Source organism: Dendrobates tinctorius, unplaced genomic scaffold, assembly GCF_039654945.1.
Source record: "Dendrobates tinctorius isolate UK_male_01 unplaced genomic scaffold, ASM3965494v1 ptg000120l, whole genome shotgun sequence".
Lineage (NCBI taxonomy): Eukaryota > Metazoa > Chordata > Amphibia > Anura > Dendrobatidae > Dendrobates > Dendrobates tinctorius.
Window position 1 is genome coordinate 33,062,484 of NW_027361788.1, and position 15,467 is coordinate 33,077,950.

The 15,467-nt window shown below is 45.2% G+C and overlaps 1 protein-coding gene across 4 annotated transcripts in view; it reads left to right on the top strand.

Annotated features, from left to right (window-relative positions):
- CFAP157 (cilia and flagella associated protein 157) overlaps nt 1-15,467 on the top strand; it is a 31,250-nt gene that overhangs the window by 15,167 nt on the left and 616 nt on the right. For 3 of the 4 annotated variants that reach the window (XM_073541077.1, XM_073541076.1, XM_073541074.1), the window contains exons 2-8: nt 1,236-1,507; nt 7,286-7,439; nt 7,721-7,988; nt 8,618-8,748; nt 12,016-12,166; nt 12,377-12,552; nt 15,141-15,312. In XM_073541077.1, the coding sequence (XP_073397178.1) occupies nt 1,342-1,507; nt 7,286-7,439; nt 7,721-7,988; nt 8,618-8,748; nt 12,016-12,166; nt 12,377-12,552; nt 15,141-15,312 (1,218 nt within the window). In that variant the 5' untranslated portion in view covers nt 1,236-1,341. The remainder of the gene's footprint in view (nt 1-1,235; nt 1,508-7,285; nt 7,440-7,720; nt 7,989-8,617; nt 8,749-12,015; nt 12,167-12,376; nt 12,553-15,140; nt 15,313-15,467) is intronic. The other variant, XM_073541075.1, reaches the window with a different exon arrangement.

A 15,467-nucleotide genomic window follows, 5' to 3' on the forward strand; every position in this document is an offset into this window, starting at 1 on the left:
CCACACTGAACTTGTACAGGGTTTCTTTTTCTATATCTTAGTGGTTAAAAAAATTCTAAACTTTGCAAAAAAAAAGATTTGTTATTTTCCCAGACCGGTAACTTTTTAGTAGTCAGTAAATGGGGTCCTGTGAGGGATTGTTTTTTGCGTGGCGATCTGCTGTCATTATTGATACCAATTTGAGGAACACAATAATCACTTTTTATTGGATCGATGGGTGACAGAAGCGGCACATCAATGACAATGAGACGTCTTTTTTATATATATATTGCTAGATGCGACCCTTATGAACGCGGCAGCACCACATTTTATTTTATTTATTTTTTTAAGGGAGAAAAAGTGGGATAATCCGAGCTTTTTATTGTTAATATTTTTTATATTTTGCAATCCTTTTTTACATTTTTCCTTTTTAATTTTTAGTCCATCTACGAACCTGTGATCATCTGATCGCTTCTGCTGTACACACCTCTGCAATACTGCAGTATACAGCACCAATCACAGTCTGGATTTCACAGGAGGACCAAGGTGGCACCCCATGATTGCATCGAGGGCTAGGGGGCAGATGGGGGGCCTGGATCGGCACGCACCACCAGGATCGCACCACTTAAATAAGGAAATTAACAGCAACAATTCAGTAGTTAAAAATCAGATCAGCGTTTGGAGCGTGCTCTGGTCGCTGCAGAGAGGCGGGTGCTGGCTGTAGAAGACAGCTGGCTCCCGCCATGTACGGAGCTCCTGATCCCGCTACATACATGTATGGAAAGAGTTAGGGGCCAGGGCTCATACTCACTTGCGAGAGACTCGCATTATTCTCGTGCGAGTCTCTCGCATGAAAACCTGGCACAGCCGCCGGCACTAGGACCGGAGCGTGCGGCTACATGTATTTCTATGCAACCGCACGCTCCGGGCCCAGTGCTGGCGGCTGTGCCAGGTTTTCATGCGAGAGACTCGCACGAGAATAATGCGAGTCTCTCGCAAGTGAGTATGAGCCCTTAAAGGGGCCTTCAAGCCAAAAATATCACCTAGCCACTAGATCGGTGATGTTGAATCGCTGGGGGACTCCAATAATTTCTAGACTGGGGACCCCCATCCTCTGAAGCCACATGGCTGTGATTGGAAACTCTGAGGCTGAGGGAAAACCCGAGCAACGAGTATACTCGCTCATCACTACTGGCCACACATCTACATCGCTGCGGTGACCACGTTACTTACTTTCTCCATGCTCCCCCCATTAGATATCAAAAGAAATGGGATGAAATTTCCGCCAAGGAGACCTTCTACCAGGCGCAGTTTGAGCAGCTAACGAGCGATAAGAAGGAGATTGTGTCATTTCTGAAACGCATGCTGAACCAGCGTGTGGATGAAGTTGCTGACCTCAACGACCAGTTGTCCGGGCTGCAGCAGGCCAAGGAATCCGAGAAGGCCGCCTACGAGACGCAGCTGGGGCAGATGAGGCACGAGTTCCAGGAGACCAAGGAAAAGCTCATGTCAGAGAACATGCTGCTAGGTAAATGCTCCAGGAATCTCTTACCAGGGTTTTACTGCCAAAAAATAACATTAGTACCAAACGGTTCTGATTTGTAGTCCAGGGAGACGCTGCATTGTGATTAAAAAAAACAAACTCTATTGCCCGTGCGTCCAGGAGGCTAATGAGGACTATGGAGGCAAGGAAATGGAGACCATTGCAAGGAGTCAAGATCGCTGCATCCTAATTTCTAATTCTGGCAGATTGACATTTTGAATAAAGGGAACACCAATGCGGTGAAGATGGCTGCATGCCGTGCGTGCGCTAGAGGCTGGGTGCAGAGCGCGCATGCGCTAGAAAACGGGGGCAGACCTTGCATGCGCTAGAATATCAGCTAGAAAACGGGCAGACCGCGCATGCACTAGAAAATGACACGGCCTGCATGACTATCATCCTGCAGTCTGTTTCACAACACAACCTCCCCATGGCTGGTTTTCCCTACATCTGCCATGGACACCAACCTGTCCAAGACTAGCACTCACTTTTATTATTTTAGTCTGCAGTGCACTCGCAGCTACACCTGTGACTGCCATGCACTCCTATGGCCTCCATACACCTCCTGGGGAGAACAAACAGCGACCCCTACTTGTGACATCGGTCACTGCTTTCCAATTGAAATCACAGCTACACCTGTGACTGCAATGGTCCCCCATGGCCTCAATACGCCTCCGTGTGCATCCTGGGGAGATCACACTGCAACCGCTACCTGTAACACAGGTCACTGCCTCACAATATACATTGTATTTGGGCTATAAAGGACACCTTTGGAAAAAAAAGAGGAGCAGACTAGTTAGTGGTGGCGGTTTGGAGGGGTGTCTTTTTTTTAGGGTTTTTTGTTTTTTTTTGAGATGTCAGGACTGCAGAACATGGCTCTGATAAATGTCTTCAAGTCTTCTTTTATACTTACCGGATTTTTTGCGGGCCGTATCGCCACAAAAAAGGCGGTCTGCCGCAATAACGGACCGTAAAAAACTTACGGATCGCCGTTTTTCAGTTTTCCAATACTAAGGAAGAAGTATTAGAAAAAAAAAAACTTCTGTTTGTTTTTGCGGCCCCATTGATTTTAAATGGGGGCTGTGTCCGTACGCCGTGAAAAAGATCGAGAAGGCTCTATTTTTTTTCACTGCTGCAAATACAGCCCTCATGGGCGTACGGCACACCGTGGAATTTTGGCGGGCCGATTTTGCGGCCCCATACAAATCTATTGAGGCCGCAAAAACACGATATATGTAAAAGAAGCCTAAAAGTGACCACACAGAGTGAGGGTTTGTTGGGCTAGTTATATTGTAACCCACAGGTTGGCACAGGGTGAGGGTGATTTTAGGACTCAATTACATCTCTATTACAGCTTTGATTTTAAAGGGATTGTCTTATGAAGACGACCACAGCCCATGTGCTAAGGTGGGATCCTCTCCTGGGACCTTCCTTGAGGCGCCTTGAAGATCTTAAAGGGAACCTGTCATGTAAAATAATGCCATTATCCTGCAGATATAGGGTGCATCTGCAAGTTAATACCATTGTGACACCGTTCGGCGCTGGCACCGGGATGAAATTAACTTTATATTCCATGGCAGAGTTTAGTTTTCAGTCATAGGGGCGGCGCTGGCACGGCTTCAGTCTCTGCTGTGTGTATAGAGAGCGGCGACTGTAACTGCACCCCTGACACTGACTGACAGCCGGCTCTAATGCTGATCGTGCTGTCAGTCAGTGCGGGGTCACGGTTACAGCCGCTGTTCTCTACACACAGCGGTGACTGAACTGCGCCAGCGCCGCCCCTATGACTGGAAGCTGAACGCTGCCGAGGGTAATAAAGTTTGTTTCCTCCCGGCCGCGGGGGTCTGCAGATTAATAGCGTTATTTTACATGACAAGCTCCCTATAAACTATCCTTGAACTCCACTGATGACTGCTGAGCTGTGCGGATGCCATGTTATAGAATCATAGATTCATAGAATGGTAGAGTTGGAAGGGACCTCCTGGGCCATCTAGTCCAACCCCCTGCTCAAAGCAGGATTCGCTAAATCATCCCAGACAGATGTCTGTCCAACCTCTGTTTGAAGACTTCCATTGGAGGAGAACTCACCACTTCTCGTGGCAGCCTGTTCCACTCTGTCAAAAAGTTTTTTCTAATATCTAATCTGTGTCTCCTCCCATTCAGTTTCATCCCATTGCTTCTAGTCTTTCCTTGTGCAAATGAGAATAAAGATGATCCTTCTACAATGTGACAGCCCTTGAGATATTTGTAGACAGCTATTAAGTCTCCTCTCCGCCTTCTCTTCTACAAGCTAAACATTCCCAGATCCTGCAACCTTTCCTCATAAGACAGGGATGGCAGACCGGTCACCATTCTGGTCGCTCTTTTCTGATCTTGCTCCAGTTTGTTGATGGCTTTTTTTTTTTTTTGAACAATAAATTTTTATTGAAAGTTTACATTTTACAAATAAGGTGATAGCAAATCTCAATACAGAGCTGTATTTGCAATATGCATAAGAGAGCATATAAACGGTTGACAAACAGACAAACTAACAACAGGGTAGGAGGCAAGGGAAGGGAGGAGGGGGGAAGCCCGAGGAGGGGGGTATGTTGTGTCCAATTATCGTTAATGATTCAATCAGAATCAGGGGGATCTGGGTTGGTTAGATGAAATACAGGTGTGGCGAAGGGGGTGTGATTGGCGTACTCCGCCCAGGGAAGCCATATTTTCTCAAACTTACCGACATTATCTGTAAGTATGGCAGATAACTTTTCGTTGATCATATACCAAGAAAGGCGTGTTTTAACCGCAGATAAATCTAAATTTGTTTTTTTCCATGCCAAAGCTATGGTTTGTTTGGCTGCCAGGAATATGAATGCAATGAGGGTTTTAGTGTGTTTAGGGATGTTGGGGATGCGTTTGTTGAGTAAGGCTTCCCAAGGTTTTTTTTTAAGGTTTATATTTGTTATAGAGGAAACCAAATGGTAGATTCTGATCCAAAATCTACGCACGGTCGGGCATAGCCACCGTGTTTGGAACATATCTCCTGTGGAGTTGCACCTTCTAAAGCAATTTGGAGAGTAGTTGATGACTGCCTTAGCCACTCTGGCTGGGGTCAGGTACCATCGGGTTAACACCTTATAGTTAGCTTCCAGCATAAGGGTATTTAATATTCCTCCAGTAGAAGAGGACCAAATTTGGGACCACTCCGAATCTGTCAAGGTGGAACCAATGTCGGACTCCCAGCGAGAAGTGTATTTTAAGCAGCGCCTATGAGAGGAGGAGTTGATATGTGAGTAGACGAGAGATATAGTACCTGGAGCATGTGGATTTTGATGGCATTTTTGTTCGAAGGGAGTAAAGGAGTAGGGAGGAGTAGAATTTTTTAGTAATGAGTTGACAAAGTTTTTAAGATGTAGATAGCGAAATACCTCTCCAGGGCGGAAATTATATTTTTCACTCAGGACCGAGAATGGAATAATCCCGTCAACGTTAAAAAGATGGTGGACTCTGGTTATCCCTGCAGCTACCCATAAACGAAAGTTCCTAAGGGATTCCATACCTGGGGGAAACTGGAGATTGCCCCAAAGGGGGGGCGAGGGGTAAAAATGGTGAGATTAGCTGAGAGGAATATTTCAACGAGTCCCAAATCCTGTTGATGTCTTTTTTAAAATGTGGCACCCAAAACTGGACACAGTATTCCAGGTGAGGTCTGACCAAAGAGGAGTAGAGGGCAATAATGACTTCACGTGATCTAGACTGTATGCTTCTGTTAATACATCCTAGAATTGCATTTGCCTTTTTTGCTGCTGCTGCATCACACTGTTGACTCATATTCAGGGTGTGATCTATTAGAATACCCAAGTCTTTTTCACATGTGCTGTTGCTTAGCCCTATTCCTCCCATTCTGTATATGCTTTTTTCATTTTTATTGCCCAGATCTAGTACTTTGCATTTTTCCCTGTTAAAATCCATTCTGTTAGTTGCTGCCCACTGCTCCAGTTTATTTATATCTTTTTGAATCCTCTCTCTCTCTTCTCTAGTATTAGCTATCCCTTCAAGCTTTGTGTCATCAGCAAATTTAATCAGTTTACCCTCAATTCCTTCATCTAAATCGTTGATAAAGATGTTGAACAATACAGGGCCCAGGACAGAGCCCTGTGGTACCCCACTTGAGACATTCTTCCAACTGGATGTGCAGCCATTTACGACAACTCTTTGGGTCCGATCACTAAGCCAGTTATGAATCCACCTAACAGTTGCCTTGTCCATTCCATACTTAGCCATTTTTTCAATAAGGATTGTGTGAGATACTTTGTCAAATGCTTTGCTGAAGTCAAGATATACTATATCTACAGCATTTCCCTGATCCACCCTTCAGTGATTCTGTCATAGAAGGAAATTAAGTTAGTCTGACATGACTTATTAGTTACAAACCCATGCTGACTCTGTTTAATCTCTTCATTCGTATCCAGGTACTTACATACATGTTGTTTAATAATTTGTTCAAAGATCTTTCCTGGTGTAGAAGTCAGACTCACCAGCCTATAGTTGCCTGGGTCCACCTTCTTCTCCTTTTTGAAGATAGGAACAACATTTGCTCTTCTCCAGTCTTCTGGGACTTCTCTTGTTCTCCAAGAATTTTCAAAGATTATGGAGAGGGGTTCAAAAATTTCTTCTGCTACCTCCTTCAGTACTCTGGGGTGTAATTCATCTGGACCTGGAGACTTGAATTCATTTAGGTTAGCTAAGTGATTCCTCACTATATTTCTGTTTATAGATATCCTGGATTCTTCTATTCCCTTAATAGGACAGTGAAGAACAGTTGATGTTACATTTCCCTTCTGAGAGAAAACAGATGCAAAATAGGAATTTAAAAGTTCGGCCTTCTCAACATCCTGTCTTACCATTTCATCATTTTCATCATGTAAAAATCCTATAGCATCTTTGACTTTTCTTTTACTTTTGACATATCCCCAAAATCCTTTATTAGTGCTTTTGACGTCTCTTGCAAGCCTCAATTCATTGTCAGCTTTACTTATATGATTTGTGCCCTGCAGGTTCTGCAGACAGCATTATATTCTTCTTTAGACATGCCTCCCTCTTTCCATTTTATAAACATTTCTTTTTCCCTTTTTAGCATGTGCTTAAGTTCTGTGTTCATCCATCCTTGTTTCCTTAAATGCTTCTTATTCTTCCCGGAATTTTTAACAATTGTGCTTTGAGAATTTCATTTTTCAAGATTTCCCATCCTTCCTGGACATTTTTGTCCTTAAGGATATCCAGCCATTGGATCCCTCCAATTCTCTTTCTGAATCTCTCAAAATCTGCCTTTCTTACTCTAACCTTGACGTCTGAGTCTTCACAGGTCCTCCTCCTCAAGTTATCCAAAATTCTAAAATAGTATGGTCGCTACCTCCTAGGGTCCCAGCCACTTTTACCTCCTCAACCATTTCATCCCTGTTTATAATCATTAGATCCAAGGTAGCGGATCCCCTTGTTTTCTCCCCTACCTTTTGGAAGATAAAGTTGTCAGCAGGAGAGGATAAGAATTTCCTTGACCTGTTAGTTTTGCCTGAGAGAGATTCCCAACAAATGTCAGGATAGTTGAAATCTACCATGACAACTATGTCATATTTTTTGGAGAACTTGGCCATTTGATTCACATGGCTCTGAGGCTCCTGCAGCAAAATAAAATGTTTGAGCAGGACCCCGGGACATAAGAGCATTACGTCCCTGTACTTCTGGGCATGTCCTCAATGACCAATTACTTTGCTTTGTTGCCAGCGGGCAAGTTGGCCTCCTTGGAAGAGTTCAGGGTGCAGAAAGAAAATCTGATGGCCAAGTTTGCCGCATTGGAGGAGAGGTTAAGAAACCAGGAGGAAGAACACAAGGAAACGATGTACAAGCTGGAGAAGAAGGCAGTGCTGGACAAGGACAGGTCAGTGCTCTGCCATAAGGGACAGGACCAGAGCGGTGCACAAATATTTGCAGGACTGTGATCCAGTGGCCACGTCAGTAGACTATGGCTGCCATACCACAGCCCTTCCATCCCCCCCCGTTCCTGATGGCATTTTCAGCTCCTTTTTTGATTATTAGGCCCCTCTCAAAGTCAGAACCTACCAGCCATCTAATGTGTTGTTGCCTGAATATGGACAATCCCTTTAAGACTCGACATTAGGCGCACTGGTAGTCAGTACTTTAACGTCTCCTCTTCCTCAGGTTGAAAAAGGAAATGGTGCAGAAGGTTAACACTGTGGCAGCCGAATTCCGCCGAGTATCCAACGATCAGATGGCAGAGACCACAAAGCGCGCAATCCGTGAGAACGTGGCCGTCAGCTCCCAGCTGGCCAAAATGTCCGAAAAGAGTTTAGTGTTGATCCAAGAGAACGACCTGCTGAAAGAACATGAGGCTGAGCTTAGAAAACACGTGGAGATGCTGGAGGAGAACGAGAAAGGGCTGGCGAAGAACAACGTCAGCAACCAAAAGGTGATATGCCCCTCAAGAGATGGAATGGGTCAGTGATCAGGTCATGGTGGACACTGGATTTATTGGAGTAAACAATGGGCTCTAGTAATGAGGGGAACCTGGGGCTTGTGTCTTGGCATATGAGTGTGTGATTACTTGCTATTAATGGGGTTTTGAAATGTTAAAAGGGTTGTCCCCTTTCAGAAAATAAAGGTCACCCAGACAGTTTATTTTCATGGGTCCAGTGCTGAGTCTCGCCCGCTGCTCCCTATATCTGGTATTGGCTGTGGTGTGGACATCATATAAACAGTGATAGAACGGCCCCCTCAGAGCTCACTGATTGGCTGCTGTGCTGATACATCCTAAAAATGGAGGGGCTGCGGGCTGACGTAGCATATTGGTCCCTGAGCTGCAGCGCCAGGCCACCTGACGAGGGGGTCACCAGTGAGTGAGCCTAATAATGTCCTTGTGATGGAGCCACATAAAGGGGTTGTCAATCACCCGCTCACTTCTGCGGCAGGAGGTGAACAGCGCTGATGACAGTGCACCGACCGTCTGGGACACATTCTCCACGCTCCACCTGCCGATGCAGAAGGAAGCAATGGCGGACAACCCCTATAAACAGATTTTCTGTTCTATCCCTGTGGCAGGTGATCTGTATGTTGACCGAGCAATGTCAGCAACAGCAAGAAATGCTGGACGAGGCTCTGCAGAAGGAGCAGGAGCTGAACCATCTGCACATGGAGCATCAGTCTCTGCTACAGGAGGCGCAGGCACTCAGGTGAGCACCGTGAACATGCAAAGAGAGGGGAGTGCTTTATATTTCTTGATCAAAACATTTTTGACCATTTTGTGCATGCAGCTCATATGTCAACCTATAACGTCGCCATTCCACACCACAAGTAAGGGGGCGGTCACATCCAAATGATGTGAAAACCGCTCATCCACACCTCACCGTGTGTGGAAAAAGTGACTGGGAAGTATGTGACAATCAACCATGACGTCATTAGTAGCCAAATTAGACATCCAAAGTGGATGAAAATACTCACCATTTTTCTCAATCTTAAGAGATACCTAATAAATCACATATAGAAATTTAATATACATTAATTGTTATTTATTTTTCATTGGGAGAAAAAGAGCATTGCTGCTAATTTATGCTATTTGAATATTTGTGATTGCTATATCATCTATACCTTGCATGTACATGTATGCTCATATCCACTTGCCCACATTGTTTTCATTGGTGTTTTTTTAACTGTTTTTATTATGCACTTGGTTTTCTTGGCATTGTATGAACAACTAGCTGAAGAGCCCGGCGTTGCCCGGGCATAGTAACCAACTGTGATTAGTTATAACAAATTATAATGATTATATTGCACATAAAAACATTTCACATCATATATTCAACACTACAGATTTGCAACACAAATTAACTAAACGATTACCCAAGTATCCTCTCCTGTGTGATACTGTCTGCTGAGCCGTGTATCTAATAGAGGATAACACCATAGAAATGATAAGAATAATAGGCCTCAGTTCCCACAACTGTCTACAAAGAAAACTGTTGCTGATAGCAACCAATCACAGCTCATTTTCCATCTTTTAAACAGCTCTGGGACAGCGTGGCGAGTTTTGAGTGGCGACTTTTGTGTTTGGACTTTTATGTGGCGAGGTTGGTGTATGTGTGGTGAAATGTGGGCTGAGGGTGGTATATGTGTTGAAGCACGTGGTAGTGTTTGGCGCATTTTGTGTGTGTGTTCATATCCCCGTGTGTGGTGAGTATCCCATGTCAGGGCCCCACCTTAGCAACTGTACGGTATATACTGTTTGGCACCATCGCTCTCATTCTTTCAGTCCCCCTTGTTCACATCTGGCAGCTGTCAATTTGCCTCCATCACTTTTCCTTTCACTTTTTCCCCATTATGTAGATAGGGGCAAAATTGTTTGGAGAATTGGAACGCGTGGGGTTAAAACTTCGCCTCACAACATAGCCTATGACGCTCTCAGGGTACAGACTGTAGCTGCGACGGTGCGGATGCCAATCCCGGACATATATACATACACCCACATTGAGCTTTATACAGTGGGGCAAAAAAGTATTTAGTCAGTCAGCAATAGTGCAAGTTCCACCACTTAAAAAGATGAGAGGCGTCTGTAATTTACATCATAGGTAGACCTCAACTATGGGAGACAAACTGAGAAAAAAAAATCCAGAAAATCACATTGTCTGTTTTTTTTTCATTTTATTTGCATATTATGGTGGAAAATAAGTATTTGGTCAGAAACAAAATTTCATCTCAATACTTTGTGATATATCCTTTGTTGGCAATGACAGAGGTCAAACGATTTCTGTAAGTCTTCACAAGGTTGCCACACACTGTTGTTGGTATGTTGGCCCATTCCTCCATGCAGATCTCCTCTAGAGCAGTGATGTTTTTGGCTTTTCGCTTGGCAACACAGACTTTCAACTCCCTCCAAAGGTTTTCTATAGGGTTGAGATCTGGAGACTGGCTAGGCCACTCCAGGACCTTGAAATGCTTCTTACGAAGCCACTCCTTCGTTGCCCTGGCGGTGTGCTTTGGATCATTGTCATGTTGAAAGACCCAGCCACGTTTCATCTTCAATGCCCTTGCTGATGGAAGGAGGTTTGCACTCAAAATCACACGAAACATGGCCCCATTCATTCTTTCATGTACCCGGATCAGTCGTCCTGGCCCCTTTGCAGAGAAACAGCCCCAAAGCATGATGTTTCCACCACCATGCTTTACAGTAGGTATGGTGTTTGATGGATGCAACTCAGTATTCTTTTTCCTCCAAACACGACAAGTTGTGTTTCTACCAAACAGTTCCAGTTAGGTTTCATCAGACCATAGGACATTCTCCCAAAACTCCTCTGGATCATCCAAATGCTCTCTAGCAAACTTCAGACGGGCCCGGACATGTACAGGCTTAAGCAGTGGGACACGTCTGGCACTGCAGGATCTGAGTCCATGGTGGCGTAGTGTGTTACTTATGGTAGGCCTTTTTACATTGGTCCCAGCTCTCTGCAGTTCATTCACTAGGTCCCCCCGCGTGGTTCTGGGATTTTTGCTCACCGTTCTTGTGATCATTCTGACCCCACGGGGTGGGATTTTGCGTGGAGCACCAGATCGAGGGAGATTATCAGTGGTCTTGTATGTCTTCCATTTTCTAATTATTGCTCCCACAGTTGATTTCTTCACTCCAAGCTGGTTGGCTATTGCAGATTCAGTCTTCCCAGCCTGGTGCAGGGCTACAATTTTGTTTCTGGTGTCCTTTGACAGCTCTTTGGTCTTCACCATAGTGGAGTTTGGAGTCAGACTGTTTGAGGGTGTGCACAGGTGTCTTTTTATACTGATAACAAGTTTAAACAGGTGCCATTACTACAGGTAATGAGTGGAGGAAAGAGGAGACTCTTAAAGAAGTTACAGGTCTGTGAGAGCCAGAAATCTTGATTGCTTGTTTCTGACCAAATACTTATTTTCCACCATAATATGCAAATAAAATGAAAAAAAAACAGACAATGTGATTTTCTGGATTTTTTTTTCTCAGTTTGTCTCCCATAGTTGAGGTCTACCAATGATGTAAATTACAGACGCCTCTCATCTTTTTAAGTGGTGGAACTTGCACTATTGCTGACTGACTAAATACTTTTTTTCCCCCACTGTATATTAGATAAGTCTTTTTGCATAGTGATATTCAGCTGTGCGTGCGCTCCATTCTGTGCTTCTTTTTCTCGGTACTTCCGGCACTGTGCTGCACCCAGCTCTCATTTATGTGTTACATGTCGTGGTGCCCACCCACACATACATACCTTGTTTGTTACACTACAAATAAACCCTATTTGTAGACTGATTGTGAGGTCAAGTGCTGCTACACAAAGCAGGGAATCATCATGGAGCCATATCATCCCCTACTTGTAGCCACAGGCTGTGCAGCACTGGTCACATAGACCTCAGTGAGGCATCCTATACCAAGTAGTAATTCTACATGACCAATGGTAACAGCGTCTGCTTCTCCCCCACAGGCAGAGGATGACGTCCCTGGAGGAAGAGGTGCAAAGACTTATGGAAGGGATGAACACAGCAAGCAGGCAGGCAGATGACGAGGTGAAGAAGAGGCAATCGGTGGAGAAAGTCCTAAGTCAGGCAGCGTCTTCTCTGAAGGACATGCTCGTGGTATGACACCACCACACATTATGCCTGAAATATCAGTATATGGACATGGTCACACAGTGCGATTGTGGCGACCCATCTGATGTTATGGAGGTCACACACCCATGCTTTGCCAGTGCTCACTCCGACCATTTAATGCACAGCATGAAGCCCCACACCGCTCCCGGAGAGGCCCATCTCTAGCCCATTCACAGCATTCTCGTGTCTTTACAGGAGAAGTCTGCGGACGAGGAAGGTGAAAGACACGATGAATCCCTGGAAAGACGGAGCAACGTGCTGCACAGTCTCCTGCTGCTGCTGACCAGTGCGGCCGCTCTGGGGCTGGGGCCAGGGCTACATGACTTCCAAAGAATAGACCCGGACCATTACGTGGCACCCAAGGGCAACAGGTACATGAAGGTCATCACCGAGTTCAGTATATGCTTTGTTACGGGTCCGTGCTTCCACTAGAGTCCATGCATTACACAGACAATGTATAACTACAGTATTAACCCCTTCACTCCCTGAGCTTTTTTTGATTTTTCGTTTTTCACTCCCCTTCGTTTCAGAACCATAACTTTTTTATTTTTCCGTCAATATGGCCATGTGAGGGCTTATTTTTTGCAGGACGAGTTGTACTTTTAAACGACACCATTGGTTATACCATGTTGTGTACTTTAAAACGGGAAAAAAATTCCAAGTGCGGTGAAATTTAAAAAAAAAGTGCAATTGCACACTTGTTTTTAGTTTGGCTTTTTTACTAGGTTCACTAGATGCTAAATCTAACCTGCCATTATGATTCTCCAGGTCATTACGAGTTCATAGACACAAAACATGTCTAGGTTCTCTTTTATCTAAGTGGTCAAAAAAAATTCCAAAGTTTGCTAAAAAAAAATTGCGCAATTTTCTGAGACCCGTAGCGCCTCCATTTTTCATGATCCAGGGTCGGGTGAGGGCTTATTTTTTTGCATGCCGGGCTGACGTTTTTAATGATACCACTTATGTGCAAATACGTTCTTTTGATCGCCCGTTATTGCATTTTAATGCATTATTGCGGCGACCGAAAAAAGTAATTCTGGCGTTTTGAATTTTTTTCCTCGCTACGCCGTTTAGCGATCGGGTTAATGCTTTTTTTTTTTTTTTGATAGATCGGGCGATTCTGAACCCGGCGATACCTAATATGTGTATGTGGGGCTTTTTTGTTTTAAACTTTTTAATTTTGATTGGGGCGAAAGGGGGGTAATTTGAACTTAGGTTTGTTTTTTTTTTACATATATATTTTTAAACTTTTTTTTTACTTTTGGCATGCTTCAATAGCCTGCATGCACAACCCGATCGGCTGTGCTACATATGGGCAATGAGCAGATCGCCCATATGTAGCAGATTTACTGCTGTGCTTTGAGCGCCATCCACCGGGCGGCGCTCAAAGCCATCTGCCTGGAACAACCAAAGAGGTCTCTGAGACCTGTGGTTATCCAGGCAACGCGTCGCCGACCACCGATCACGTGACAAGGGTCGGCGATGAGGTCACTTCCGGCCCGGCGGCCGGAAGTGCTATTTAAATGCCCGCTGTCAGATTTGACAGTGGGATTTAACTAGTTAATGGGTGCAGGCGGACGTCGATTCCGCTCGCGCCTATTGCAGGCACATGTCAGCTGTTCATAACAGCTGACATGTCGCAGCTTTGCGGTGGACTCGCCACCGGAGCCCACCGCAAAGCAGTGGATCCTTACCGATGACGTACTATTCCGTCATCGGTAAGGAAGGGGTTAATATTGCAATGCCTCATGTCTCCTGTGGAGGCGCTGCAGTGAAATCCAATAATTGCTTTCTGGTTACAGGCAATCACTGGTCTGCCAGAGAAACACCCTGTGATCAGCTAATCATTAGTGGATGGAGGTTATTCCCAGAATAAACATTATCTTCTTTCACTGATCTCTAATGTGTCCAACCCTTGGGACCCCCAGTGATCTTGTAAAGGGGGTTCCAGATCCATTATCACAGGCCCATCTTGAATGCAGTGAAGGTGCCCATGCTCCACCTTGGCTTCATTCGTTGTCTATGGGATTACCAGAGAAAGCGGAGAGCAGCGACCCCTATTTCTGGCAGTCCTATAGACCATGAATGGAGCAGAGGTGAAGCATGTTCTCTTTGTGCCTCTGCAGAGCCCCATTCTCAGGATCGTTGGGGGGCTTCAGCGATCAGCAAGTCTCTCCTATCAATTGGCGATTAAAAAGTTATTTCCCAAATAGCAAGTTAACAAAAAAAGGATTGTCCAAAGCAGGCAACCCATTTCCCTTCATGGCAGGCTGGATATGCCATCAACAGGGGTCTGACCTCGGGGGCTCTAATCAAAGGGAGGCAATATGGTGCAGGTTAAAGCAAAGTGGTCCGTCAGGACTTTGTCCCACATAGCGCAGGTCAGTAACTGGAACAGAGCTCCATTTTCTTAAAGGGAATCGGTCACCCTTTTTCTTGGCCTATGAGCTGCCGGCATCGACATCAGGGGCTTATCTACAGCATTCTGTAATGCTGTAGATAAGCCCCCGATGTAACCTGAAAGAGAAGAAAAAGGAGATTATACTCACCCGGGGGGGGGGGTCAGATGGGTGTCGCGGTCCGGCGCCTCCCATCTTCATACAGTGCCGTCCTCTTCTTCCCTTCCTGTCGTGTCTCTGGCGCACGCGTACTTTATCTGCCCTGAATTAAAGGGACTCTTACAATACCAGTCACCAAGCCTGGCCCAGAGTGGCCTGAGGAAGGGGCCCATGTCACGCTATGAGTGCATTCATTCAGCTTATTACTTTCTTACCTTCTATTCGGCGAATCTCCTCACCAGAACCTACAGCCTCTTATATGCCTAGGAGGCCATTAGTTCAGGTCAGGAGACCCTCAGGGGTGTGGGGGATTGCGGCCATGACACGGACGGTAAATATGAAGGCTGGGTGAATGCGGCCCATGTTAAGAACCCTGACATTTTATGTGATTTCCCCTGTAGGCAGACAGTCTCCCCCATCTTAAAGGGCCCTGGTGTAATCCCTCATTACTGCATTGGAGATCTGGGACTGGTGCCAAGACAAGACGTCTCCAATGCCATACTCAGCAATATCGGGATGCTGTCCAGAACCACAAAGCTTGGGCCAATTCAAGCCAACCCTGCCCTAGCAAAGGTAAAGCTCCACTAGTGAGTCAAGAATGTATTCGCCCCCGTACCTCAAGGATTGTATACATAAAGGGGTTGTCCACCTTTGGATGCTTGGAATTGGGGCTAAAAATCATTTTTAAAATTGGGCATTATTAACAGTATTGCACAATTTCTCTTCTA